This window comes from Sminthopsis crassicaudata, chromosome 1, assembly GCF_048593235.1.
Source record: "Sminthopsis crassicaudata isolate SCR6 chromosome 1, ASM4859323v1, whole genome shotgun sequence".
NCBI classification, from domain to species: domain Eukaryota; kingdom Metazoa; phylum Chordata; class Mammalia; order Dasyuromorphia; family Dasyuridae; genus Sminthopsis; species Sminthopsis crassicaudata.
Genome location: NC_133617.1, coordinates 299,806,675 through 299,832,813, shown reverse-complemented (window position 1 = coordinate 299,832,813; position 26,139 = coordinate 299,806,675). Strand labels below are relative to the sequence as shown.

At 33.9% G+C, this 26,139-nt stretch overlaps 1 protein-coding gene across 1 annotated transcript in view; it reads left to right on the top strand.

Annotated features, from left to right (window-relative positions):
* The first annotated feature begins 4,812 nt into the window (after positions 1 to 4,812).
* SERPINB12 (serpin family B member 12) overlaps positions 4,813 to 26,139 on the top strand; it is a 34,477-nt gene continuing 13,150 nt past the window's right edge. Inside the window, exons 1-2 of the mRNA XM_074279024.1 lie at positions 4,813 to 4,861; positions 24,173 to 24,347. Coding sequence (XP_074135125.1) covers positions 24,180 to 24,347 — 168 coding nt within the window. The 5' untranslated portion in view covers positions 4,813 to 4,861; positions 24,173 to 24,179. The remainder of the gene's footprint in view (positions 4,862 to 24,172; positions 24,348 to 26,139) is intronic.

The window sequence follows — 26,139 nt, the reverse complement described above, 5'->3', positions numbered from 1 at the left end:
ATTTATAATTCTGAATTCAATTTGATTAAACATTAAGCACCTACTATATGTAAGGCATACTATTAGGAACTAGTAATACAAAGATATTTATTTTTTAGGAGTGCATAATCTTTTTGGAAAAGATCTATCTATATCTATATCTATTTATGTCTATATCTATATATCTATATATAGATATAGACAGATATATAGATATATATAGAGAGAGATATATACACACAGATATATATATATATATATATATATATATATATATATATATATATATATATATATATATATATATATATATATATATATATATATATATATACACCATACATGATAGAAGGTAATAGGGTCAAAGGAGAGATTCAAACAAAGTATCCTAGAAATATCTGAAGAGGAAATAATCACTTTCATCTGAAAAGGTTTCATGGAGAAGGCCTAAGTGAGGCCTTGAAGGATAAGAAGGGTTCCCCAGCTACAGCTGAGATGGAGATTTTGCTGAATTCATTGATTGATTTCTGACAATGGAAGATTCCATTTTCATACATAAGTTCTGACATGACAATTGAGGATCATGGAAACACTCCTTTTAAAAGAATATGTATGGAGTAGAGGGAAGCAAAAGACACAGTTCTGCTTTCCTTCATGACTGCACAAACTATGGGAAGGGTTATCCTCCAGACCTGGCACTATACCAACTAGCTGCCCTGCTTGATACATAATAAGCTCTTAATAAAAGCTCTTTGACTGATTGATTCTCTGAGTACACTAGAAACAGATCCACATGATGCTGTTCCTTTACAGCAAATGGAGAAATGTTGAACACTGTAGATAAGTTCATGTATTTCTGGAAATTATATTGCCAAAAACTTCTTTTTTTGCAGGTTAACTATAGTGTTGGTGGACTGATTCTATGAGCATCCCATAGGAAACAGTACCAACTTTCTCACAACTCTTCCACACTGTCCTTACCTCTAGTAGTCAGTATTAATATTCTGCATAGAGGTGAATATAGTGATGTGAGCAAAAAACAAGTTTAAGAACCACTGTATTAGTGATCTTTAAGGTTCTTTCCATCTGTTGGGGGTAGTAAAAAAATCTAAGTTCAGATAAAATCAGTTGTTAGACTTAGCTCAAAGAGAATTTTTATTACATATATATATATATATATATATATATATACATATATATATATTTATATATATGTTAGGATTCTTACAAGGTGCTAAGTCAATTAGCTAATTTAGCATGGTACTTAACAATTCTCTAGCTCACTAATATACTTAGTACTTATTAGAGTTCTACAAGATACACACCTTTAAGAGAGCATATATAAGCTAGGAGCCTCAAACAGGTTGAGTCTGAGATGACAGATTCATTCCATCTTCCACCTTTGTGCTGGCTGGAGACATTTGGAAGGAGTTAGAGGCCAGAAACTGGTAGAGGCAAAAGACTAGCGCCAAGAGCTCTAGGGACCAAGGAGAGAGATAGGCCTCTAAGAAAGCTAACCTGGCCCAAGAAAGGAGACAATACTTGGAAAGAGAAAATAAAGGATCTGGACTTTAACTCCTGGCTGCATTTGGGTTACACTAAACTGAAATGAAGGCTGCCTCCAGAAGTCCCCCAAGAAACCTGCTCACAAAGAACATTACAATTTAGAGAAGAAAACATTAGATATATAGTTACCTAATATAAATAAATTCCTTAGAGTTACAACATAAACACACATGAAAAAATAATTATTTTATCAAGTAATGTTTGATATGGAAATGCTAATTTTTCTTCAGATAACTTTTTTTTTTTTTTTTTTTTTTTTTTGCTTTTATGACAAACAATTTAGTAAATCCTCACAATATACTTGGGTAGAGAGTGGAAATCCCTAGGGTAGAAAGTAGAATTCTCTACTTTATATATAGGAAATCTGAGGTTTCTAAAAGGTTATATAAGACTTGCCCATAATTTCTGATGAATAAGTAAAAAACCTGGAAGTAGTTACTTAATCCTACACTTGTTGAAATGTACCTTATTATCATGGCCTGACTCAGACCAACTCACTAACAAAAGTTAACTTAAAGAAGCAATAATTCCCTGGTGGATAGAATTCCAGTCAGGAAACCTTTCTTAAAACACTTACTAAGTTATGCAAACTTGGGTCTTGGTACTATCTGCCTTTCAAAATTCTGAGGAAAGTGCTTTGTAAAAGCAAACTTTATGATACTATACAAAATTTATCATAAAAATAATTTATCCTTCTTCAGGGCTTTAAGATTTGTAAAATATCTTCTAGTGCTTTAAGGTATACAAATAATTTTATATATGTTACTCATTTGATTCTTACAACACTTTTGAAAGTAGGTGTTATTTTTAAACCTATTTTAGAGAGAAGTAAATTGAAACTTTGAGAGATTTAATTTCTTATCTAAACTCACACAGCTAATAAGTGTCTAAGATGCATTTGAATTCAGGTCTTCCTAATTTCAAGTCTACCCCTCTAGCTACCACCTGTTTATAACATAATTTCCTTTTTTTTTTTTTTAATTAAAGCTTTTTATTTTCACAACATATGCATGGATAATTTTTCAACATTGACCTTTGCAAAACCTTGTGTTCTAACATTTCCCCCCCTTGCTCCAACCCCTCCCCTAAATGGCAAGTAATCCATCAAATTTCCTTTGATCCTCACAACAATCCTGTGAGATCATTATTAGTTCCATTTAACAAATAAGAAAACTATGAGAGAGGTTTAGTGACTTACCATGATTATAGAGCCAGCAAGTGACAGGAGACAGGATCTGAAATTGTATTTCAATTCAGATCTTTCCACAATTCTATCTACTCTGTCACCTAGTTGCCACAGAATAGATGTTATTCTTATGACTCATTTTGTATAGAATCTTAAAGCTTGTCTTTGCAAAGCACTCTGTGTGTGTATATGTATGTGTATGCGTGCTGTGTATCATACATAGATATCTCTCTTCAAGTCACTGGAAGACAAGAAATATTCAGTCTTTTACCAAGCTCCTTGCACATCAAGCTAGGGACCTTAGGATTGAATCAATTTTTAAACTCATCAGCAATACCATCAGAGTTGATTTAACAAAAGGCAAAGCAAGCTCTTGGACTTAGCACCTCTGTTGTCAAATTTGTGCCTGCTTATTTTGAAGAATAAACAAACAAGCCCAGATTGTAGATATGCAAATATTATTTTGAATCACCACATGCACCTAGAGGCTAAGCAAGAATCATTTTTACACAGTCAGTCATAGTAATAATGTCAACCACAAAACCAAAGAGAATCAGTTTTCAACACTGAATAACGGCTCATTTCAGTGGCAACAATGTTTTGATAGTGATTCTGTGGCTACGTCTCAGGAACAGACTGGTGCAAAGCCTGGAGAGGTAGAGCTATGTTTCCTTGCCTTTTATACATCACAGGAAATCCCAAGTCATTATGAAAATGATGCCAGAATCTAGTCACGAGAAAACCAGAGAGAAAACTTGGTTTCAAATAATGATGAGGTGTAAGGTAAGTAATTGTTTGCCAATTTCTCTAGTGTTTCCCACAATAACACCTTACTTGTTTTATAGATTTCCTCAGCACGCAAGTGCTCAGTATGATTGTCTTACACTAATAAGGAGGCGGCTTAGTGTGTTGGACACATAATGAGATTAGGAAGTTTAGACCTCATGTTTCTCATCTATAAAATGAAAGGACTCAGATGATATTTAAACTCTTCAGTCTTAGCATTCAATAACTGTCATATGCATTTGTTGACAAGTGATTTAAAAGTATCCTTCAAAAAGAACCTACATTGAACTGATGTTGCGTGAAGTGAGCAGAACTGGGAGAATAGTATACATAGTAACAACAATATTATGTGATGATCAACTGTGATGGACTTGGCTCTTCACAAAAAAGCAGTGATTCAAGGCAATTCCAATAGACTTGGGAGGGAAAATGTCTATCACATAGAGAGGACTATGGAAACTGAATGTGGATTGAAACATTGTATTTTCACCTTTTTGTTTGCTGATTTTTTTTTTCTTTCTCATGGCTTTTCTCCCCTTTTGATCTGATTTTTCTGGTACAACATGACAAAAAAAAAAAAAATCTTTAAAAGAATTGCAGATATTTAACCTGTATCAGAATGTTTGCTGTCTTGGGGGGGAGAGAAGAGAGGAAGAAAATTTTAGAATACAAAATTTTACAAAAATAAATGTTGAAAACTATGTGTTTTTGGAAAAATAAAATACTATTAAAAAACCCAAAAGTGTCTTTTAATTTTGTTTTTCCTGTGTAGGCTAAAAAAAAAGTAATCTTTATTATTATTATTATTATTAAGTGTTAAGTATGATCACTTTTATTACTGAGTACTAAGATATCAAGGTACCTATCATAGTGAAATCTCCACAATCAGTATATGATAAATGCAGGCCAATTCCTTCACTAGCTAATTTAGAAGGCAGGAAATAAGTGGTAGTTGGTAACTAGCCATTAAAACTTTCCAAATAAATTTAAAGTGTAAGCATATTTGATAATAAGAAAATGAAGTTTAAATCTAATTTAGTTGTAATCTTAACAACTACTAAAACAGCAAATAGTTCTTTTGGATGATGGTTCATAGCCTTCAGTTTTATCGTGTTTTTAAAATTTTTAAAGAGACAAGCATCCATGAGAAAACTATTTCAAAAATAGCTTTGCCTTTGCAAATTTCCTTTCTTAGTAAATGAAAGATAATTTTAGCTTACAGTTCCAAAATGGAACATTACCAAATGGGAGTGGCAAAGACATCATATATTTAATAAGTGACTGACTGAGCACAGATTCAAACTCACCTGACCAGCTGTTAACTTCAACTTAGAAGACAACAAGGTAAACATCTGCACAGTTTAATTCTATTCTTTTTTCAATTAATGTTTGTAATTGATAAAATTATCCCAAATCACAGGATTTTTAAAAGGGATTATAGCTTAAATTAAGGGTATAATCATCTGAGTAAAATTAAATTATTTTAAAGAAGCAGAAAGTTTTTTTTCCTTTGAAAATAGGACAACTTAATGAAAGTAGAGTGTTGTTCTTTATTTTGATGTATTCAGGAATTGTCTTCTAGCCTCCCACACCCACACCCTAAGTTTTTCAACTTAGGGGAAAAAAAGCAATATGTATTCTCCATTTTACCATGTATGGGGATGGCTGAATAAATTAGTAAACTTAACAGAATGGACAAAAGATATTTCATCTTTTAATACAATATAACCCAAGAAGGAAAATGAATACCTAGATACTTTGGATATCTATGTTTTGGACAATTAGTATAGAATATTATATATATATATATGTATATATATATATATATATATATATATATATATATATATATATATATATATATATACATATATATATATAATGCATACTATCATAACAGAATTTTTTATATTCTCAAAGATTTAGAAAATTTTGTGGTGACAAAGATTCATATGTTATATAGCAATTATTAAAAAATTATTTAGTTCTATTCAGTACTCCAACAGAGTAATCACCATGGTAACTCTTGGTTACCATAGCTACAAATGAATTCTTGCTGCATGCATGGTTTGGAGAGGATATATTAATGATTCAGCTTGGGGGGAAAAGTACATTTAGAATACAAATGGTTATTTTCATAGTTTACTCTTCTTACTAAACAGAAAAGAGAGTAATTGATATTTGTAGGGTAGATTTGTAGGAAATTTCTCTGAATTGATCTATATTGGTAAAGATGTGCTTGATAAGTTAAATACTTGTGAAGTTCTTTTTTAAAATTTTATTTTATTTTATTATTTTATTAATTTTATAATTATAACATTTTTTGACAGTACATATGCATAGGTAATTATTATTTTTTTTTTTTACAACATTATCCCTTGTACTCTCTTCTGTTCCAATTTTTTCCCCTCCTTCCCTCCACCCCCTCCCCTAGATGGCAGGCATTCCCACACATATTAAATATGTTATAGTATATCCTAGGTACAATATATATGTGCAGAACCGAATTTTGTTGTTGTTATTGCAAAGGAAGAATTGTATTCAGAAGGTAAAAATAATCTGGGAAGAAAAACAAATCAAATCAAAACAAAACAAAACAAAAAAATGGGAAATAGTGTTCCTTTTCTGGGTGTAGCTGATTCTGTCCATCATTGATCAATTGGAATTGGATTAGCTCTTCTCTATGTTGAAGATATCCACTTCCATCAGCATACATCCTCATACAGTATCATTGTTAAAGTGTATAATGATCTCCTAGTTCTGTTCGTTTCACTCAGTATCAGTTGATGTAAGTCTCTCCAAGCCTCTCTGTATTTATCCTGCTGGTCATTTCTTACAGAGCAATAATATTCCATAGCCTTCATATACCATAATTTACCCAACCATTCTCCAATTGATAGACATCCATTCATCTTCCAGTTTCTATCCACTACAAAAAGGGCTGCCACAAACATTTTGGCACATACAGGCCCCTTTCCCTTCTTTAATATTTCCTTGGGATATAAGCCCAGTAGTAGCACTGCTGGGTAAGTAAGAAGTTCTTAAGAAAAACAATTGAAGACTGATTTTAAAATAGTTGGTGATCCCTATTATTTAATTTATTGGAAATAGTATTAAAAATGAAAATTATTTTCTAGAAGTTGTAACAACAAATGATATTGATTTTAGAAAACACAAACAATAGAACAGAAAAGTCACAGAAAAAAATTTTTTTTCTTTGGCTCCTTATCCTCCCTTATCACACCTCTTCTCTACACTTGTGCCACAGTTACCCTCTCATCACCTCTTTCCCTGGACTACAGAAATAACTTCACAATTCATCTCTTGCCTCAAATCTCTCTTTTCGCCAATGCTTTTTCCAAAGAGATCTTAAAATATAGGTTTGATCACTATGTGTTCCTATTTGATAAACTCCAATGGCTCTCTCTTACTTCTGGAAACAACTACAAACTTTTCTGTTTGGCATTTGAAATCATTAACAAATTGACTCCCATCTGTCTTTTCAGTTTCATTATACATCATTCCTTTCATAAATTCTACTATTAAGACATTCTGGTTTACCTTAAGCACTGCTTTCTATATGAAAACTTTTCTGATTCCTTTAAGCGGGCAATGACATTTCTATTTCATTACCTTACAGAAAGCTGTATGTGTACATATTATCTCCCCCCCCTCCCTATTAGAATGCAAGGGCTATAGCACAATGCCCAGTTCATAACGGATGCTTCATAAAAACGTATTGAATGACTTTACACTAAAAATCTAGAAGAAAATTCAGAGGTCTTCTAATTCAAATTCCCCCTCTCTACTTTATAGAAGAGGAAACAGGTCCAGAGAGATTAAGTGACTTACCCAATGTCATATAAATCATAAATATTAGGGTGTTTTTAAAGTCTGAATCTTCTGATTTCAAAACCACTATTACCCTGTCTCCCTCTTCTCTTCATTCAGAAAAAATATGTAATTGGGTTAACAAAGAAGGCTAGTAGCCAAGCCAAATGGAAAACACTTTGGACAAGAACTCAGGAGAACCAGCTTCAAGGACTGATTCAGTCACTTATTAGCCAAGTGATCTTGGGCAAGTGAATTCATCTTTCAAAGCCTCATTTTCTTTATGTATGCAATAAAAAGGTTGGACTAGATCACAGGTTTTTAATCTGTAGCCCATGAACTCATTAAAAACATTTTGATAATTCTATTTCAATATAATCAGTCTATTTTGCAATATCATTAAAAAACATTATTCCAAAAAGGGATATAAAGGTTTCATTAGACTGTCAGAAGGGTTCATCAATACACAAACACACTTACACACACACACACACACACACACACACACACACACACACACACACACAAGTTAAGAACCTCCATACTAGATCAACTCAAAAGTATTTAGACACAATAATTGCTAAAGTTTCTTTCAGTTCTGATATTTTGTGTTTTTGAGAAGAGAAAAAAAAATTAAAATATTAGTCAAATGATTAGTGATAAAGGGTTAAACCAAAAGACAATGTCGCTTTGTTGCCTTGTCCACAAATACCTGATGAATTAAAAAAAAAAATTGCTAGAGCTAAATCCTTTTCCATTTCACAGTCAGAAAATGTTAAACCTAGAAGAACATATAAAGTCCAGTCTCCTCATCATGCAAACAAGGAAATGAAAGCTCAAGGTGACAAGTACTGTTTGTCAGTAGCAGCAGAGTCAGTATTCAAACCTAAGCCTTGAGCCTCCAGACCTAAGAATCTTTTCCCTCTACCATGCTGCACATTCTTATTTCACTTCAGAGAAAAGAAATACTTATAGGAGCTGATTGAATTTACATTGTAAAAGAATGAATGAGTTGAAATTTTAAATCCTTTTGAATGATGTCCCTCAGAAGCATTGTACAGGACACTAAAATATGTCAGCTACTCATCAATCAATCAATTCCCAAGTATTAATTAAGTACTATATAGTCCTTGGTGCTGAGAATACAAGAACAAAGGATAAAAACAATCCTCATTTTCCAGGAATAAGTATTCAATTAATCAATAGACAAAGATGTATGGAAGTACATATAGAAAAAATACAAATATATATGAAATGATACCAGGAGAGCTTCACATAGAAGATGGTGCTTGAATTTCGAAGAAAAAGGAGAATTCTATGAAGTGCAGATGAATTTCATTTGGTAGTGGGTCTTAAAACAAGCAAACACATGGATGATAGAAAACTTGGATGCATTTTTTTTCTAGGGCAATCCTAGAGTATCCGTTTTCTTTAACAGCAATACTTTGCCATATATTTGAGGTGTTATAGCTATTGAGAAGTATGTTACCATATATCAAGACTAGAAAGGAGATGTGTAAGTCATTGTATCTCTTTGGGCCTCTACTTCCACTTTTGCTCAATGAAGTTGGAATCCCAGTAATCTTCCTCACAGAAACCTTTAAACGGCTCTCACCTGTCAAATAAGTAATGTGAAGGGTCACTCTTTGGAGCAATTCAAATGTTTTATGCTATTTTTCTTAAGTTTCTGTCAGTTCCAACTTCTTGGGGCCAGAGTTAGGGTCTTAATCAACTACTGATTTTATTAGGTCTACATTTAATTTAGTACACAGTGTCAAAAGTTATAACCTGTTATAGTGTGCTTATGATGTATAGAGCACTGAGCAATGATTATCTTAAAATGATGGTACATAGATAACCCCTCACCCCTACCCCAGTTTTCCACAATGCTTTCATGGATTTTTTTACTTGCTAACATGTGGAAATGTGATATTATTTAATACTTAACATTTTTCCTTTCACAAAAGCCATGTTTATTAAAAATGGGGCCATGGGACCAACAAAGTAGGGTTTCCTTTCTTCATCACCATGCTGCCATTCTATGTTTTGTAAATATTAGGAAGCTCTTTACTAAATGGACTTTTCTCTAATTATAGCTGGGTCTATACAGGATTAAAAGACATTTTTATTAATAGTATCTGGTCATTCCATTCAGTACCATTCCTAGTTTGATGGACATTTTTATATTAGATTTTCGATATTGTAAGACTGAATTAACTGGCTTTTTTATCTTCTGTACACAGCTTATTATTCTATTTACATGATGCTAAATACAACTTGTCAATCCTCAGAAGGGAAAAAATAATCAATTAAACTGAACAACTGTTGTTTGGGAAAAATTTTTGTTTGAAGCCACCATTGGTGGCTGGGTTATTTTTAGAAAATGTAAAGGTATGAAACCATTGTCTTTGGCAGCAGAAATACCTAAGAGAAGGTTACAGTATGGATAAAGAGTCAGCCCTGACTATAGAAACGCTGCCTACAAAATGAGTATCAATGTAACAGAGAGATTAGTGCAGAAGAATGTGATTATCCGTACAATTGCACCAGTTCAATGGATAACTCATACTCCATGTCTAGTTCCTCAGTCTGCTCCTATATTTCAACAAGTTACAAAAATACCTAGTTTTTTTAAAAATAAAAATTTAGCTGTCAATCCATTTAAGGTTATTTATATTTCTAGTTTTTCTTGAGTCAAAGCTGAGGGGATTTTTGCCTGTTATCTGATATCTGTACATCAGTATCTCTGAGATTTGACATAAGAAAATGCTAATATATGAACCAACTTAATTCCATGGAAGGATAGTTTTTAACTTCAAAAGTATGAGTTTGTTTTGCAGTAATAAATTCATTCATTCACTCATCCATTAATCAGAAATTCATTAGATACCTATTATATGCAGAGCACTATGATGACACATCAAATCAAATGAGATATTATGCACAAAATACATGGTAGTCTTTAAAGCACCATGTAAATATTAATTACAATTATTATAATTAATAGGCGCTAGGGAAAATACAAGTATAATTAAGACATGACATTTGCTCTCATAGAATTTATATGTAATCCAGTAGGGAGGGAGGAATATGAAAAATACAGAAATTTGCACTAAATACATAGTAATACAACAAAATATAGTACAGAAAATGATAGCATGGGAGGTACAAAGAGCTATGGTATGTCAGAATCTGTCCCCTTAGGTGTGGGAAAGATTATGAATGGTTTTATGGAGTAGATATCATTTGAGCTGAGTCTTTAAGAATATAGGTAGTATTTTAGTGAGGAAATGAAGGGAGATCATTCTAGATATGGAATGCTAGAAAATTTCATGGAATTCAATCTAGTTAAAACTTAATGCACATATCAGGGAGTAATGGGAAATAATATTAGACAGGTAAAGAAGTGGCAAATTGTGAACAACCTTGAATCCCAGGCCAAGTAAGCAGTTTAATTTTATTTAGTGTGCAATAGGAAACCAATGGAGAGTTATGTATAGTGGAGAACATCATCAGATTCATGAATAAGGAAAATTAGTCTGATATGATGGATGGACTGGAGGAGGGAGATTTGGAACTGGAGGAAGTTCCATTATTTCAAGATGGTACTAACATGACTGCAGTGGGAAAAGAAAGTTGGTGGAGTTATTGTTCTGGAAGAATTGGCAGGGCTCAGTAATTGATTAGGTGTGGGTAGTGAGAGACAAAGAAGTGTCAATTTTTTTTTAAATGCTAAGAATTTGAGCCTAAGTAAAGAATAGCACTACTGTAAAAAATTAGAAAAAATCAAAAGTTGCTTTGGTGAAGAAAGTGTTATTATCATGTGAATCATAAATCAGTTTGTTTTGCATCTATATGCTAAGCTTACATGCAAGTATATTATTGAATATGAATTATGGGAATATGATAAATTTGAAAACAATTCTGTTTCACAAATAAGACAGGACCAAAAAATCATAGATTTAAGAATGAAATAGATTTAAAAGCTCATCTAGTCCAATCTTCTCATTTTACAGAGGAGGAAACTGAGATCTAGCGAGATAAAATAATTTGTTCAAATTCATCCCAACCCTCTGACTCCAAATCTAGCATACTTTTCAGTATACCATGGTGAGAAGTATGGCTATAGTCAGAGGGAAATCCTAATATGACATTGATTGTCTTGTGGGTATCATCTTAAGATTTCTTTTATTTTTTAAAAAGTTTGTTTCCAATATTTTGCTTAGTGCTATGGAATTTGAGAGAAAGATTTAGATATGGAGGGAGTGGTATTAAATCATTGCTCAAAGGAGCCGTGACAATTACATGGGATAAATAGACTTCAGGGGCCCTAATTATTTTAGAAAATTATTTCAAGCCTGATCTAAGTTAATGATGACTGAGTTAAAATACTATACAAGTTTTTCAAGTTGTTCTTTATTAAGTACATCATAATCAGTTATACACCACCTTCTTGTATGGTGGATTTTTCTCAAATTGCCTACTTTTTATACATTTATTTAGTTGAAATGTCATCTTGAAAAAATATTTTTCATTTTCCATAATAATTTATTTTAGTAAATACAGCTCATCCTGTAATGACACCAATAACAATATTTTAATTACAGTATACAATAGAAAAAAACATAATAAAATATCTTAACACAGAAATTATATAAATAAATATACTTGAAGAATTCCCCATATAATAATTTGTATCATGGTGCTCTGATCTCTGGTCCTTTTATTTATCCCCACAATTGGATACCAATTAGAAACCAAATGAACATGGAACTGGTGGTTCAGATTAGTACAGATGAAAAAGCAAACTAAAAATAATTTAAAATGCTATTTTTTATCATGTTCTGTCTCACCTTTTCCTACCCATACACACACTCACACACACACTCACACACACACACACACACACACACACACACACACACACATTTATGGCAATAATATATGCTTTACAAATAGATAAGTGTGTCATAGATTGGCGAAAATGGCATGCAACCTATTGGGAATAATCATAGTCATGAATTTTAAGTGCTGGAAGGAATTTTATGTCTTATAATCCAATTCCAAATTGAATAAAAATCTAAAAGCTCTCCAATATTCAACTGTTATTTAAAGACTTTTGGAAAAGGACAGGGGATAGGGATAGGAAAACTCTGTAGGAGCAGCTCATTTCAAGTTTGAATAGCTTTGTTAGGAAAGTTTTCCATATATTTAGCTAAAACCTGTGTCTCTGAATCTTTGACACATTGTTCCTAGATCAGAGCTCTGGAGAGCTACCTAATCAAGTCACCTTCAAATATCTGGAAGAGAGCAATCATACCTCCTCTAGGTCTACTCTTCTTTAAGTAACATCCCTAGCTTCTTGAACAATTCATCACATTATAAAATAGCTAGCCCAATCACCTTGATGGTTACCATCTTCTGGACATGCTCTAACTTGTCTTTATCATTTCTACCATGGGGCAATTACTGTATTACAGACATAGAATACTGAAACAGAGTAATACAGAATAATCATTTCCTTTTCTCCGAATACTATATTATTTTTAATGAAGTTTGGGAAAGCATTAGCTGTTTTTTGTTTGTCATATCACACTGTTAACTGAGTCTATAGTCAACTAAAACCCCTTTGGATATGAATTTTTGAAAATTTGTAAAAGGTCTTTTGCAGATGGATTCTTGCCTAGCCACAGCTAGACTATATTTGTAAAGTTGGTCTTTATGAAACCAAGTGTGGAATTTTACATTTATTCTTATTAATTTTTATCTTATTTGATCTGATTTATCACTGGTAGCATAGTAAACTTGAGGCTAGAAGACATGTATCTGAGTGTAAGTTTTGCGCCTAGTATATTAGCTATATGACTTAGGCAAGTCATGTAATATCTTTAAATCTCAACCCATAAAATAGGGAGAACAATGCTTGGAATGACTAGCCATATGAACTTTGGCATTTAACTGCTCTGAACCTCAATTTTCTCATTTCTAAAATGGAACTAATAATATTTATATTACCTCACAGAGTTGTTGTGACTTGAGATCTTCTAAACTCTACTGATAATGCCCTTTCTTAAGCCAACAATCAGGCTCTTATAACCAAATCTAGTGACTTAAAAATGAAAAAGTCCTTATTCTCCTTAATCTCTCTCTCTTCTCCCTTTGCTTTTTAATCCCCTGGCTCTTTAATAGGCCATTATCTTTTTATTTCTCTAGTTCTTCCTGTACATTAAGTGTGGGTTCCTTAGGTTTTTGTTCTGGGTACCTTATTTCTCCTCTCTACACAATCTCATTTATTCTCTCCTATGATTTTGATGAAGGACTGTATCTATATGTCTTCAGACCTGATTTATTCTGAACTCCATTTGGCATTTCCAACTGCCAAATTGATACTTGCACCTTGATGTCCCATTGTCATCATGAATTAAACATGAATTCTCCTTCCAAACCTACCCCTCCTCCTAACTTTCCTATTTCTGTTAAGGACACCATTCGCCTTCCCAATTACTCAGTTTGAGGCCTTGGGATTGCCCTTGACCTCTTACTCAATTTCTACATTCCATCAGTAGCTAGTTCCTGTGGATTATATCTTCACAAATCTCCTACATCCACCCTTTCATTTCTCCTCCCATTGTCATCATCTTAATACAGGCCTTCATTACCACCCACCTGACCTACTGTAGTAGCATACTAACTAATCTTTCTGATTCAAGGTTCTCCTCCTTTTAAATACAAAAATCATACCCTTGCCAGAGCGTAATTTTCCTATTTCATAGGTCTGATAGGGCCACATTCTTATTCACATTTTTCAAATGACTCTCTGTTGCTAAGTTTGGTCGACTAAATTAAATTAATGCTTTAATTTAAATTTAATTAAGCTTCCATGCTAATGTCTCGAATTCATCAGAAACTGCTCTTCATCTATTGCACGCCCCAGTCCAATCTGACCACTCATTGTGGCCATATTGTCTTGCCTTTTCTAATTTTTGTATCTTTGTACATGTTGGCCTTCCTGCTTGAAAGGGATTGCTCTCCACATCCCTGTTTATGGAAATCCTTCCCTCTCTTCAAGGAACACCTGCTTCACAAAGCCTGACTTCCCACTTCCCTAACCCTAGATGGGCAGAAATTCTCCTTTCTGGAATCTCTTAGAGCATTTCATTTGTACTCATACATTTGTCATACTATAACTTCTAGTCATTTGTGTCTTATCTCTATTTCTTCCATTTCGGTCCAACTTTATGTACTGTCTTCTTTTAGAATATAAGCTTCATGAAGCTTCACACGAGCAGGAATCATCTTGTGTCTTACTTGGCTGTATTTGTATCCCCATTGCTTATCACAATGTCTGGCCCATTGTAAGTGCTTAAAAAGTGCTTTTGCATTTATTCACAATGAAGCATATGTTTGTGCTGCCTCAGTAGCACTTAATACGTTTAGTGAACTAAATGGAATTTTTAATAGACTGTAATGTGCGGCATAAATATTGTTTTACCTGGATTTTCCAATCTTGGGGACACCATGTTCCTAATCTGTGCTGTAGAAATGAGAATTGAAATAAGTTCTACATGGATGCTACATAGATGAAAACTGCTATAGGACAGGCAGGGTATAGTGAATGCATAGAGTGGTGTAGCCTAGGAATGACAAAGTCTTGGGATTAAATCTTGCTTTTGATACTAAGTTACTTGTGATTATGGACTAGCCCTCTTTTCTTATCTGTAAAAACAAGCACACCAATTCCTGTATTACCTGCTCTACAAGGTTATTGAGAGGCTTATAGATTAAATTTACATAAAGAACTTTGAAATCTTTAGATTGCTTAAATGTCTATAAATTATTATTCTTGTTGACTTTTCCTGCTGGGAGTGATCAGATAGATAATCTAATCCAATAATTTTACAAATTAATAAATTGAGATCAAGTCAAGTCAAGCGATATATCCAGAGCCCACAAAGCTATTTCTTAACAGGACCATTTTCTTTTGAAAATGAGTCACTTAACTGTTGTACAAGTTTTTCCTGGCAATTAGTTTTGGTATATGGATGAAAGTTATTGTGGAGACCAATCTTTTTGCAGGAGCCTCTTTTATTTTTTCAATCTCTACTTCACCCAAGTGTCCACTGTGATCAGATTTCTTTAGCCTCCAATAAAAAATACAATGGACAGCTAGGTGGTACGGTGGATAGAGCATTAGTTATGGTATCAGGAGGACCTGAATTCAAATATGGCTTCATATGCTTACTAGCTGTGTGACCTTGAGCAAGTCACTTATCCCTGTTTGTTTCCTCATTTGTACAATGAATTGGAGAAGGAAATGGCAAACTACTCCAGTATCTTTGTCAAGAAATCCCCAATAGGGTCACAAAGAATCAGACATAATTGAAAACAATAAAAACAAAAAATACTCACTAGTCTAATGCTAAATGATACTGATGGCAAGTAGTTAATAGACTCGAATTTCATCTAGGCATTAGATTTCCAAGGAGCCAAGAATATATTTTCCCGGACATGATGGATAAAAATTTGCATTGACTTGTGCCATACCAAGGCCACAATGAGGTCCCTTTTTTCCTTACTTTTAGATCACTCTGCCATCACTGACATAGATGGAGGTACCCATAGACCAGACCACTGTCAAGAAAGCTGCAGTACATAGCATTCTAAATTGATGGAGCCAGATACCATTCACAACAGGTTATTATCAGTTTATTCATCCATAAAATGGGGAAAGAAGTTGGATTAAATCTCTGAATTCCATTCCCATTGTGGAGATCTTATGCTTCTAAGTAAATATGAGGCTCAGAAGTGAGTCCCCTGTGCTTTGAATGCTCTAGTCAAAGATGTCAAATGTATGGGATGCAGGCAACCCATAATACTCCCTAGTAAGATCCAAACCAGATTAAAATATAACTGGGAAATATTCAACAAAATAAATAAAAATAAACTAAAAAATAGATAATGTGGTTTTCTAAGTCACATATGAGCCATAAGGATCTTTATGTACAGCTTAATGGGCTCGGTTTCTATCTGAATTTGACAGTACTGATCTGGTCCACATGTTTGTCTATGGAATTTCTTCCCTTCTTTCAAGGCCCAGCTGATTCCTACGGATAGACAATCCCAAACTTTCTTCCCACATAAAAACCTACTGTCAAATGAAATGCGTATATATTAACTAAGACAAGAAATATTGGCTCCTAAGGACAAAATGCTATTGCAATATAAAATTAAGATTTCAATTGATTCAGAAAAGCCCTAAACATACACTGTTTTATACAAATGATTCATGATTTATAAACTCCAATTAAAAACTATTTGTGATTAAAAACCTAACCTTTCCCAAGCAATAAAAAATGGAAGCCATGACTGTTAGCAATTTAGCTTGCTGGCCTCGGGGAAAGGGAACAATTATCAGTCAGGAAACATCTTCTCACGAAAGATATACGGTCTCCTTATTCCAATTTATCCCCCTGGGAGAGTCTCTCAAAGTAAGCAAGCTGGTCTTTAGGATTAACCAACCCAGGCATAGGTAATTGATTTGAGTACTTCAGGATTGAGAAATAACAAAGCTGATTTATTACTCATTGGCACAACATGCCAAAACAGAAGGAAAGAGATGGAGCAGGCTTTGGAGGTTTAGGAGGCACCTCTGTTACAATGCTGCTTTGTTTGTCATTGAAAAACACATTTTGTCCCTGTTTGAAGTTGAGGCTGTTTTCTTCGATTCTTTCGTAGCTCTTCCCTTAGTGTTTTAGACCTGACAATTGTACACCCAATTTCCTCCTCTCTATTTCCATATCCACTAACATAGGATTCCTTTATTACCTATCTGGATTGGACCAGAAGGATCTTATCCATTCTCTGCTTTTACTCCACCCAAAAAACATGCCATTCTTTGTAAAACTGCTAAATATCTTCCTTTTGTATAAATTTGTTACTTCTCTCTTCAAACCCTTCAATAGCTTCCTTTTGCTTAATCAAGAGTGTTCAAACTCAACTTGAAATTCAAGGACTTACATAAATACTACACCACCTTATCTTTCAAAACTTAATCTCATAAAACTTTCTTCCAGATAATCAATGAACCTCCTAACCTGGATTATTCAGTGATATGTCCCTACGTTTTCTTATCTCTTAAGTTTTTGTTCATATTATTCCCTATGTTTACAATCCTACTCCTCCCACAGATTGAATTCCTACCCATCATTTCAAGCCTACCTCAAATGCCATCTCATCTAAGATGACCTTCCTGATCTTCCACTTAGTAATTACTTCTGACCTCTAGGATCTTTCCATGAACCTTTCTTATGAACACATCATGTAGATTATTAGATTGTCTCCTACATAGAGCTGGACTTGGAGTTGACAATGTTTGAGTTTGGTTCTTGCCCCAGACACTAACTAGCTTTGCCACCAGAACAAGGGACTTAGTCTCTCAGCCTCAGTTTCTTTATCTGTAAAATGGCATTGTAATAACATCCACATTGCAGAATTATTGTAAGGATCAAGTTAAAAATGCATATAATTTTATGATTTCTTGGTTGTTTTGTTTGCTTGTGATATTTAAGATGAGGCTCTCCAAATGATTTTCTGGTTATAAATTGTCTTTTTTAGGCAGATCTTTCTTTTATCTTCTGCAACCTCTTCTCAAAAGCCAAAAGCAAATTTCAAGTTATATAATGTGAACCTGAGTCAAGTTGGGTCACTCGATCATTTGAGACAGTCATCTTTTTATTCAATAGAGTTTATTTTGAAACATAAATTATCTAGCAAATATTTTTAATTTTTCTTCATTTTTTTTCTTTTTTGGCCTGAAGAAATCATGTCTAATTGTCATTTTTTAATTTGACTCTAAAAAAAATTAGAATAACTCTTTTTTATCCAACAAAGTGTGATGCCAACAATGGAAAAATATGACAGAGGCAGAGTATGTTAAACAAAGGTACAGGGATCTGAGTGAATTTTGAAATTAAATAATGCATGTTGCTATTTTTTAAAGATCATAATATTGAAACATATAAAATTCTTTCCAAATCTGCCATTCTATGATTCCATGGATGGGTTTGGCAATCATGGTCAGTTTTCTCTTTTGTAGGATTTAATGATTATTCATAAAGAAACTAACTCTTATTTTTTGTGGCTTTGGTCTTCATTTCTTTTTACTTCCACTTTCAGTGATAGACTGGTTACTAAGTGAATAATACTAAATTGTTTTTGAGAGAAGGACAATACAATGAGTATGCAGACATTACAGAATATATATTGAATTCCTAAATGCCTCCATGTTATCTGTGTGTATACATATGAAAATATGAAAAGCTCTCATTTTTGGAAGTAATTGCTCTAACAAAATAAAAGCTATAATTACCAAGTAATTGAATGTTTTCTTCTTTTTTCTCCATCTCAATTAAATGTTTTTGCTAAGGCAATTGGGGTTAAGTGACTTGACCAGGGACACACAGCTAGGATGCATTAAGTGTCTGAGGCCAAATTTAAACTCAGGTCCTTCTGACTTCAAGGCTGGTGCTCTATCACTGAGCCACCTAGCTGCCCCTTGATTAAAAAATTTTAAAGGATTAATCATCACATAAAGAAAATCATCAGGGCCTTCACCCAAACTTCACATATACAAGGTAGGGTCAATGAAACAATGCAATTTCTAAATGAGTTGCTTCTCCTAATCTTTCAGAGAACTAGTATTTAAAACTCAGGCATTTTTGAGTTTGGTGATTATGTCTTGAAATATTTTCTAAAGTGTAGGACTGCCTATCTCATATTCTATTCAATAAGCTCAATGAATACTTGTTGACTAATTGACTAATGAGAAAAATAATTATTAAATAACCAATTATTGAGAAGATTCAGGGTTTTTTTGTTTTTTGTTTTTTTCTGTCTAGATCCTTATTCTCTACTATGCCAAGCTAGAATTTAAAGGGCATTGCTAATAATGAGACTAGATTGACTTTCTCCTCAAACTTGTTCAGATTCCACCCAAATAGAGAAGTCCACTGTGTTCTGCTCTGGCTTGGGAGGAAGTACGTTCTTTGTTTAGATTGCCTAAGGTTAGGGATGGTCTGGGAGTGAGAGTGATGAAAGTCATATTCCCTAATCTCTCACTAGAGTGGGTCCACTTCTCAGTGTAATATTCATTCTTCTCATCCATTATTAATCAGCTTGTACCTTCAGGAACAACTACTCTTCCTAGGGCATAATCACTGATTGGGTTCCATGAGGGATCTTTGGTATTCAAGAATGCATTGACCCCTTTTATTGACTATCTAATACCATGATAATAAAATGAAACCATTTCTCTCAAACTTTGTATATATCACACTAAACTCTACTGGCTCCCTATTGTCTTTAGCATGAAATCTAGCATCTTAGGCATTTCATAACCTAGACCCAAACTATGTTTCCAGTGATATACTTCTCATACTCTATGATTTGGCCAAATAGCTTTCTCACATATAACATCTCCCATCTCCCACCCTTATACTGATTGTTTTTCATGCCAGGAACACACTCCAACTTTACCTTTGAATTTTAGAAATTCTTGTTTGCCTCAAAATTCTAAGTTTTATTTTCTAAATGCTACCTCTTTTTATGTTCAGAGCTGATGGTACTTTGCCCCTCACTCCCAATTTATTAAATACCTAGATATTTATTAAATACCTAGAATGAAAGGATACATTACCTTAACAATTTTAGTTTAAAAAGCCAATATGTCAATCTACCAAAGTAACTTCTATGTGGGAAGAATTTGATTTTAATATAGAACTCAAGAAAAAATGCACATTAGTAGTTATATAAAAATGGACATATATATAGTTACTTAGAATTATAGACTTAGAGATAGATGGCACCTTAGAAGTCCATTAATTTCAACACCTTCATTTTGCAGATAAGGAAACTAAAGTCCAAGGAAGTTGAGATTTTCCTAAGGTCATACAAGTTTTAAGAGAAAGAGATGGGATTGACCTGCCATTCTCAGATTCCTCTGAATCATGCTACCTGCCTCCATTGGCCCCAGTCAAGTGCTTGAAAAGGTCTCAAGGCTCTAAGACATATAGAAAAAAGTCTCCAGTGACAACATTCACTTCACCTCTAGCTACAGAGAAGAGGGAAGGATGCATTCATACTTGAATTCTTCCATTTTGCTTTCAAGATCACAACTTTTTTTCTATAATCAATTGTCACCTTTTAGCTCTTCTTATCTTCAAGCTATCCTTGAAGATAATTACTCTTTTCCATCATCTGTAACAGTCTTATGTGCTTCATTTGGAATATTACATAGGGCCAGAAGAGAATCTATCCTATTTCAAAGAGAATCATCTCTCTGATCCAGAAATGTTGTTTGAAATACTCTGAGACCCTTATTATATTCTGAGCTTGTTTTCTTTTTACAAAGCAGGTAAAATTCATTTAGTGAAGTAATCACCCAAACTAGCTATTTAGGAAATGAGATATCAACATGGAAAAGTATAAACAAGGCAAAATACTGTAGAAAAAAAAAATACAGTGCCTTACCATTGAGCCATAAAGCTGTATAATGTATGATGCTATTTTAAAAATTGCCAATACACATTTGGTGGTATTAATAAGAACATGCCTTAGCACTAATTAATTTTTTTGCTGGTTGGCATCCATTTGACTTGAAACTGTTTTCTGGTCTCTAATTTTCTTCTCATTATTTTAAAAGATGTATGGATTTTAAGTGAATAAATGTGCATTGAGTAACTATTATAAGCCATTGCAATGGAGAAAATGTCAACCTAAATGCAAAAAAATAGGAAGTATGGAAATGAGGCACAAAAGTTGAGTTGCTAAACTAAGATAACAAAAGGCCAAAAAGTGATTGTTTTTTAAATCCATAGGAAAAAATGACATGAGAAAAATTATATTAATAGACAAAAGGATTAATTTGGAAGTACCTAAGAAACTTTATCCTATAAACAGAATATGGGGAGAGAAGGCAGGGTCTTTCCTCTGGAGAGGCACTAAACTTGTTTGGGTCTCAGTATCCTCTTATCTTGAAAAATGTAGAATTGAACTGAGATGATTTATAAGATCTATTTCTTTTTTTTTTTTTTAAGATCTATTTCAATTCTAATATTCTATCATTTTTGAAATGGAATTGATTGATTAAATATATAATGAATAAAATGAGATCAACAAGAAAGGCATAATAATTTATTGTGGAGGGGATAGCTAGGTGGCACAGTGAATAGAGTAACAGCTCTAAAGTCAGGAGGACCTGAGTTCAAATTTGATCTCACTTTGACACTTCCTAGCAGTGTGACCCTGTGCAAGTCACTTAACTCCAAGTACCTCAGCAAAATAATAATAATAATAATAATAATAATAATAATAATACATTGTGGATAATCTCAAATCATATAATCAGGAGTTATAGAGATATAGGAGTTTCAGGTGATATAGAGTGGCGAGAATAAACAAATCCTTATTAGGTGTATCACTGTGCAAATCACTTAACACTTTATCTCAGTTTCTTCATCTGTAAAATGAGCTGGAGAAGAAATCCCCAAAAGAATTTAGGAAGAGTCAGACATAAGTGAAATAAATGAACAACAACAAAAATAAATAGATAGCTCTTTCTTGACATTCATGCAATCTTGGTTCCTCTTCCTCCTCCTGCCTGTTAAATTTGGGTGACTGTCAAAGATGTATCCTGTCTTCTTTTTTCTCTTTATATACTTTCTCTCAGCAATGTTATCTTTTTGTATGGGTTTGGTTATCTTCTCTATGAATATAACTCCCAGACCTTGAAATCTATAGCTTTATTTGCAACAATTTGCTGGATACCTCTAACTGGACTCCAAATATGTCCAGTCCAGAACTAACATTTGAAACTATGGACTTCTTTACCTCCTCATTTTTATCAGTAGTATCATCATCTCTCTTATTATCCAGACTCTATTCATTGTGACATCTAGATGCCCTAGATTAAGTGGCAAATAGGATTAAGTAGTTAACTAAGGTCACACAGTTAATAAGTGTCTGAGGATGGATTTGAAATCAGGTCTTCCTGATTCTAGGCTCAGTGCTCTATCTATTACACCAAAGTAAGGGACAGACAAGTTAAATGACTTGTGTAAATGACTTTCTTTATTGTCATTGCCTATACTAAATCAGTTATCCAGTCCAATTTATTCTATTTCTACAATACTTTTAATATCTATTCCATAGCAGGGGTTCTCAAACTACGGCCTGGGGGCCAGATGTGGCCCACTGAGGATGTTTATGCGGCCTGCAGGGTTATGGCAAATGGGCTGAGGGGCTGAGACAGAGTGTGAGTTTTTGCTTTTACTATAGTCCGGCCCTCCAACAGTCTGAGGGACAGTGAATTGGCTCCCTATTTAAAAAGTTTGAGGACCACTGGATTAGAGCAATGAGAGGCTGGCAATCGTTTGAGCTTAACCACATCTGACCAGAAATCCAACTCTATAATATCTTTAGCAAATAGTCATTATAGTCTCCACATGATGGGGAGCTTCCTCCCTTCCAAGGAGGAATCCATTCTGGGTTGGGACAATTCCCATTGACACCATTCCATTTTACAGTCTCATTTTTAAATCTCATTTTAAATAGCCTTGTTGGTCTCATTTCACAGCATAGCTCTTCTTAGCCAAACTAGATTGCTTGTCATTTCCTAAACTTGTCTTGTTCTGCTTCTCTGTGTGTTCAAGCTAATTTAATCCTATCCTTCACTCATCTCTTTACCTCTCCCAGTTTTGGTTACTGATAGACTTCTCCTTCAAAGAAGTCCAGTTCAGGTGTCATCTTTCCTGACTTCCCTAGCAAGAAGTAATCTCTACCACTGTGAATCACCCATTTCATTTTGTTTGATTTTCATATATTTGATCATCTCCTATCCTCCCATTCCCCCCTTTTTTTTCCCCATTGAATTAGTAATTTCATTAGTACTGGCAGCTTCTGATGAGAAACTTGCAAGAGAAATGCAAGATAAGCATCTTCTTCACATTTTATCCTTCCAGAGATTTGCCTGAAGACAGAGAGCTTAAATGACTTGATTATAGTTGGACAATGTGTTAGATGAACAGAATTCTTCCTGGCTTTTTAACCACTACTCAGTATAGTTCTCACTTACTAATATTATTCTGTCATTTATGTATATTTCTCATTTCCCTACTAGAGTGTATGCTCTTTCTGGCCTTAGATTATATGTTTTTTACAATTGCATCCTCAGGATAAAGGGCTAGGCATTTAGTAGGCAGTGGGGTTTTAATGGACATTTGACAATTGAACTGAAATGGATAACTGAAATGGAAGAGCCAGGTACTGCATTGTGAGGGGGAAATAGAAAAGGAAGCTTTTCTTGGCTGCTGACTTGAGTGGGCATTTAGCTGGGAGAAGAGCAACAATTTACTTTAGTTCCTATAGAGCAGATTCCTGAAGACATTGTACCAGTGGCAGAGGAGATTGGTACTGGGAGGATTATGACTTCATTTTTCATATTTTCAAATCTTAATGAATAAGCACTCATGACAAATGTTGCAGAATTTAGAGTGACATGTTTTAATCTAAGAATTCTCTCTTTTTCTTTTCTCTTTCTTTTTTCTTCCTTCTTTTTCTTCCTCCTCTCCTTTCTTTTTTCTTTTCTTTTTTCCTTCCCTTCTTTCTCCTTTTCTTCCTTCCTTCCTTTTTCTTCCTTCTGTCTTTTTTCTCTCTTCTCTGTCTTTCTTTCTTCATTCTTTTGTTCCTTCATCCTTTGTTCCTTTCTTCCTTTTTTCCTTTGCTCCCTCCCTCTCTTCTGCTCTTTCTCTTTCTTCTTTTGCCTTTTAGCTTCAAAATGGACTCCCTCGTGACAGCCAATACCAAGTTTTGCTTAGATCTTTTCCAAGAACTAAACAAAGGTGATGAACCGGCAAATATCTTCGTCTGTCCTCTGAGTATTTCAGTTGCCTTTGGCATGATCAGCCTAGGGGCTAAAGGCTGTACTGCAGATCAGATCAATGAAGTAAGTGCTTATTACCATGTTTTCATATCTTTGTTCTCACTGTAAGCACTCAGTTATTCCCAAGTGGCTAGGTGGAGCAGTGGATTAAACACTGGATATTGTCAGGAAGATGAGTTCAGTTTGGTCTCAGGCACTTGGTAGCTGTGGGACCTTAACCTTTACCTGTAATAGCACCTATCTCCCAGAGTTGTTATGTGCATCAAATGAGATAATATTTACAAAGTGCTTAGTACAGTATCTTATACATAGTAAGTATTTAATAAGTGCTTTTCTCTTCTCCTGTCTGAATAAGGGCCCAGTGTAAGAACTTGAGTTCTTTACTTTGCCCAGGCACTGGGCACTCACTATCTCACATTCCTTCCTTTTGTACTTTAGTCATATTGCCTCTGCCTAAAATGCCTTTCCTTCTCCTTTGATCTAAGTCCTTTAAATACAATTGTATTTTTACTTCTTCCACAAAGCCTTCCTTCTTCAACCCTGCCAGGCTATGGTGATCTATCCTTTCTCTGATTTCCCATAAGATCAGTGATGATCTGTATTAATCATGTGGTAACCATGATATCCTACTTGCCATTGCATGTTATTTTTCTGTCTTATATTTTTGTAGATTTGTAGAGATTTTTGGAATTGGAAAAGGCTTAGGCCAATCTCATCATTTGTAGATGAGGAAACCTGTGAACAAGTCAAATACAAGGTCATACAGATGGTTTGTAGATAAGCTGAGGCTACAACTCTAGGTTTCTTACCTCCTAATCTAGTTTTTTTTTTTTTTTTTTTTTTAAATATTGTCTCTTCAGCTTTATAGTTACCTCCTTAAAGACAGCACTTCAGGATTAAATAATAATAATAATAATATGTCTCATTTGGGTAATACTTATCCATCATTTCATTTGATTCTTACAATAACCCTTTGAGAAAAGTGCATAAGTATTATTATCTCCACTTAATAGATAAGGAAATTAGATTCATGGAAGTTGAAACTTCACAACTAGTAAGTACCTGAATGAGTGCTTATACACAGAGCTTTTTTTTTTTTTTTTTTTAATTTGGAGAAAGGTGAAAAGGAAGAATGGCATGAGGAAAGAGGATATTCACATTCATATATGTAAATAATTATGTTTACTGTGTTATAAGATGCCATATGGTCTTTGCAATAACTAAAAAGTTTAGGATTATGTACACAGTTATCACTCAATAGCCTTGTAGAGAGTCAAATAGATTAGATCAAATGAGATTCTACATGTAAATGTTGCTAAGGATAGTTGATTTGTAAATTAGTCAGTCAAGGAACATTTATTAAGCATTCGCTGTGTTCTAGATATCATATTTTTTACTCACATGGGATAAAAAAACACTAACTGGATCTCCATTCACTACCCCACACCACCTTCAGTTTCTTATTCTCATGATTTAGTATTTGACTATGGAATTGATTGATCAATCAAGAAATACTTATCAATCATTTATACAGTTCCTCCTTTACAGGAGTTTATATTTGAATGGGAGCGACAATATGAACATGTATAGGCAAATACAAAAGCACATATAAAACAGATAGGAGATCATCTTGGAGAGGAAGTCAGGCCTTCCTGGCTCTAGGGCTAGCATTCTAACCACTACACTATCCATCACCCTGCTGCCTTGATCTAAGAATGGTGCCCTTTAATAAGGTCCTAAATAATTGCTAACTGCGAAATATCACCATAGGAAACCCTCATCTACCTTGCAGCCTTTGAATTACAGAATGTTAAAAGCTGGTACAGTTTTGAGAAAACAAACTACTAGCTCAATG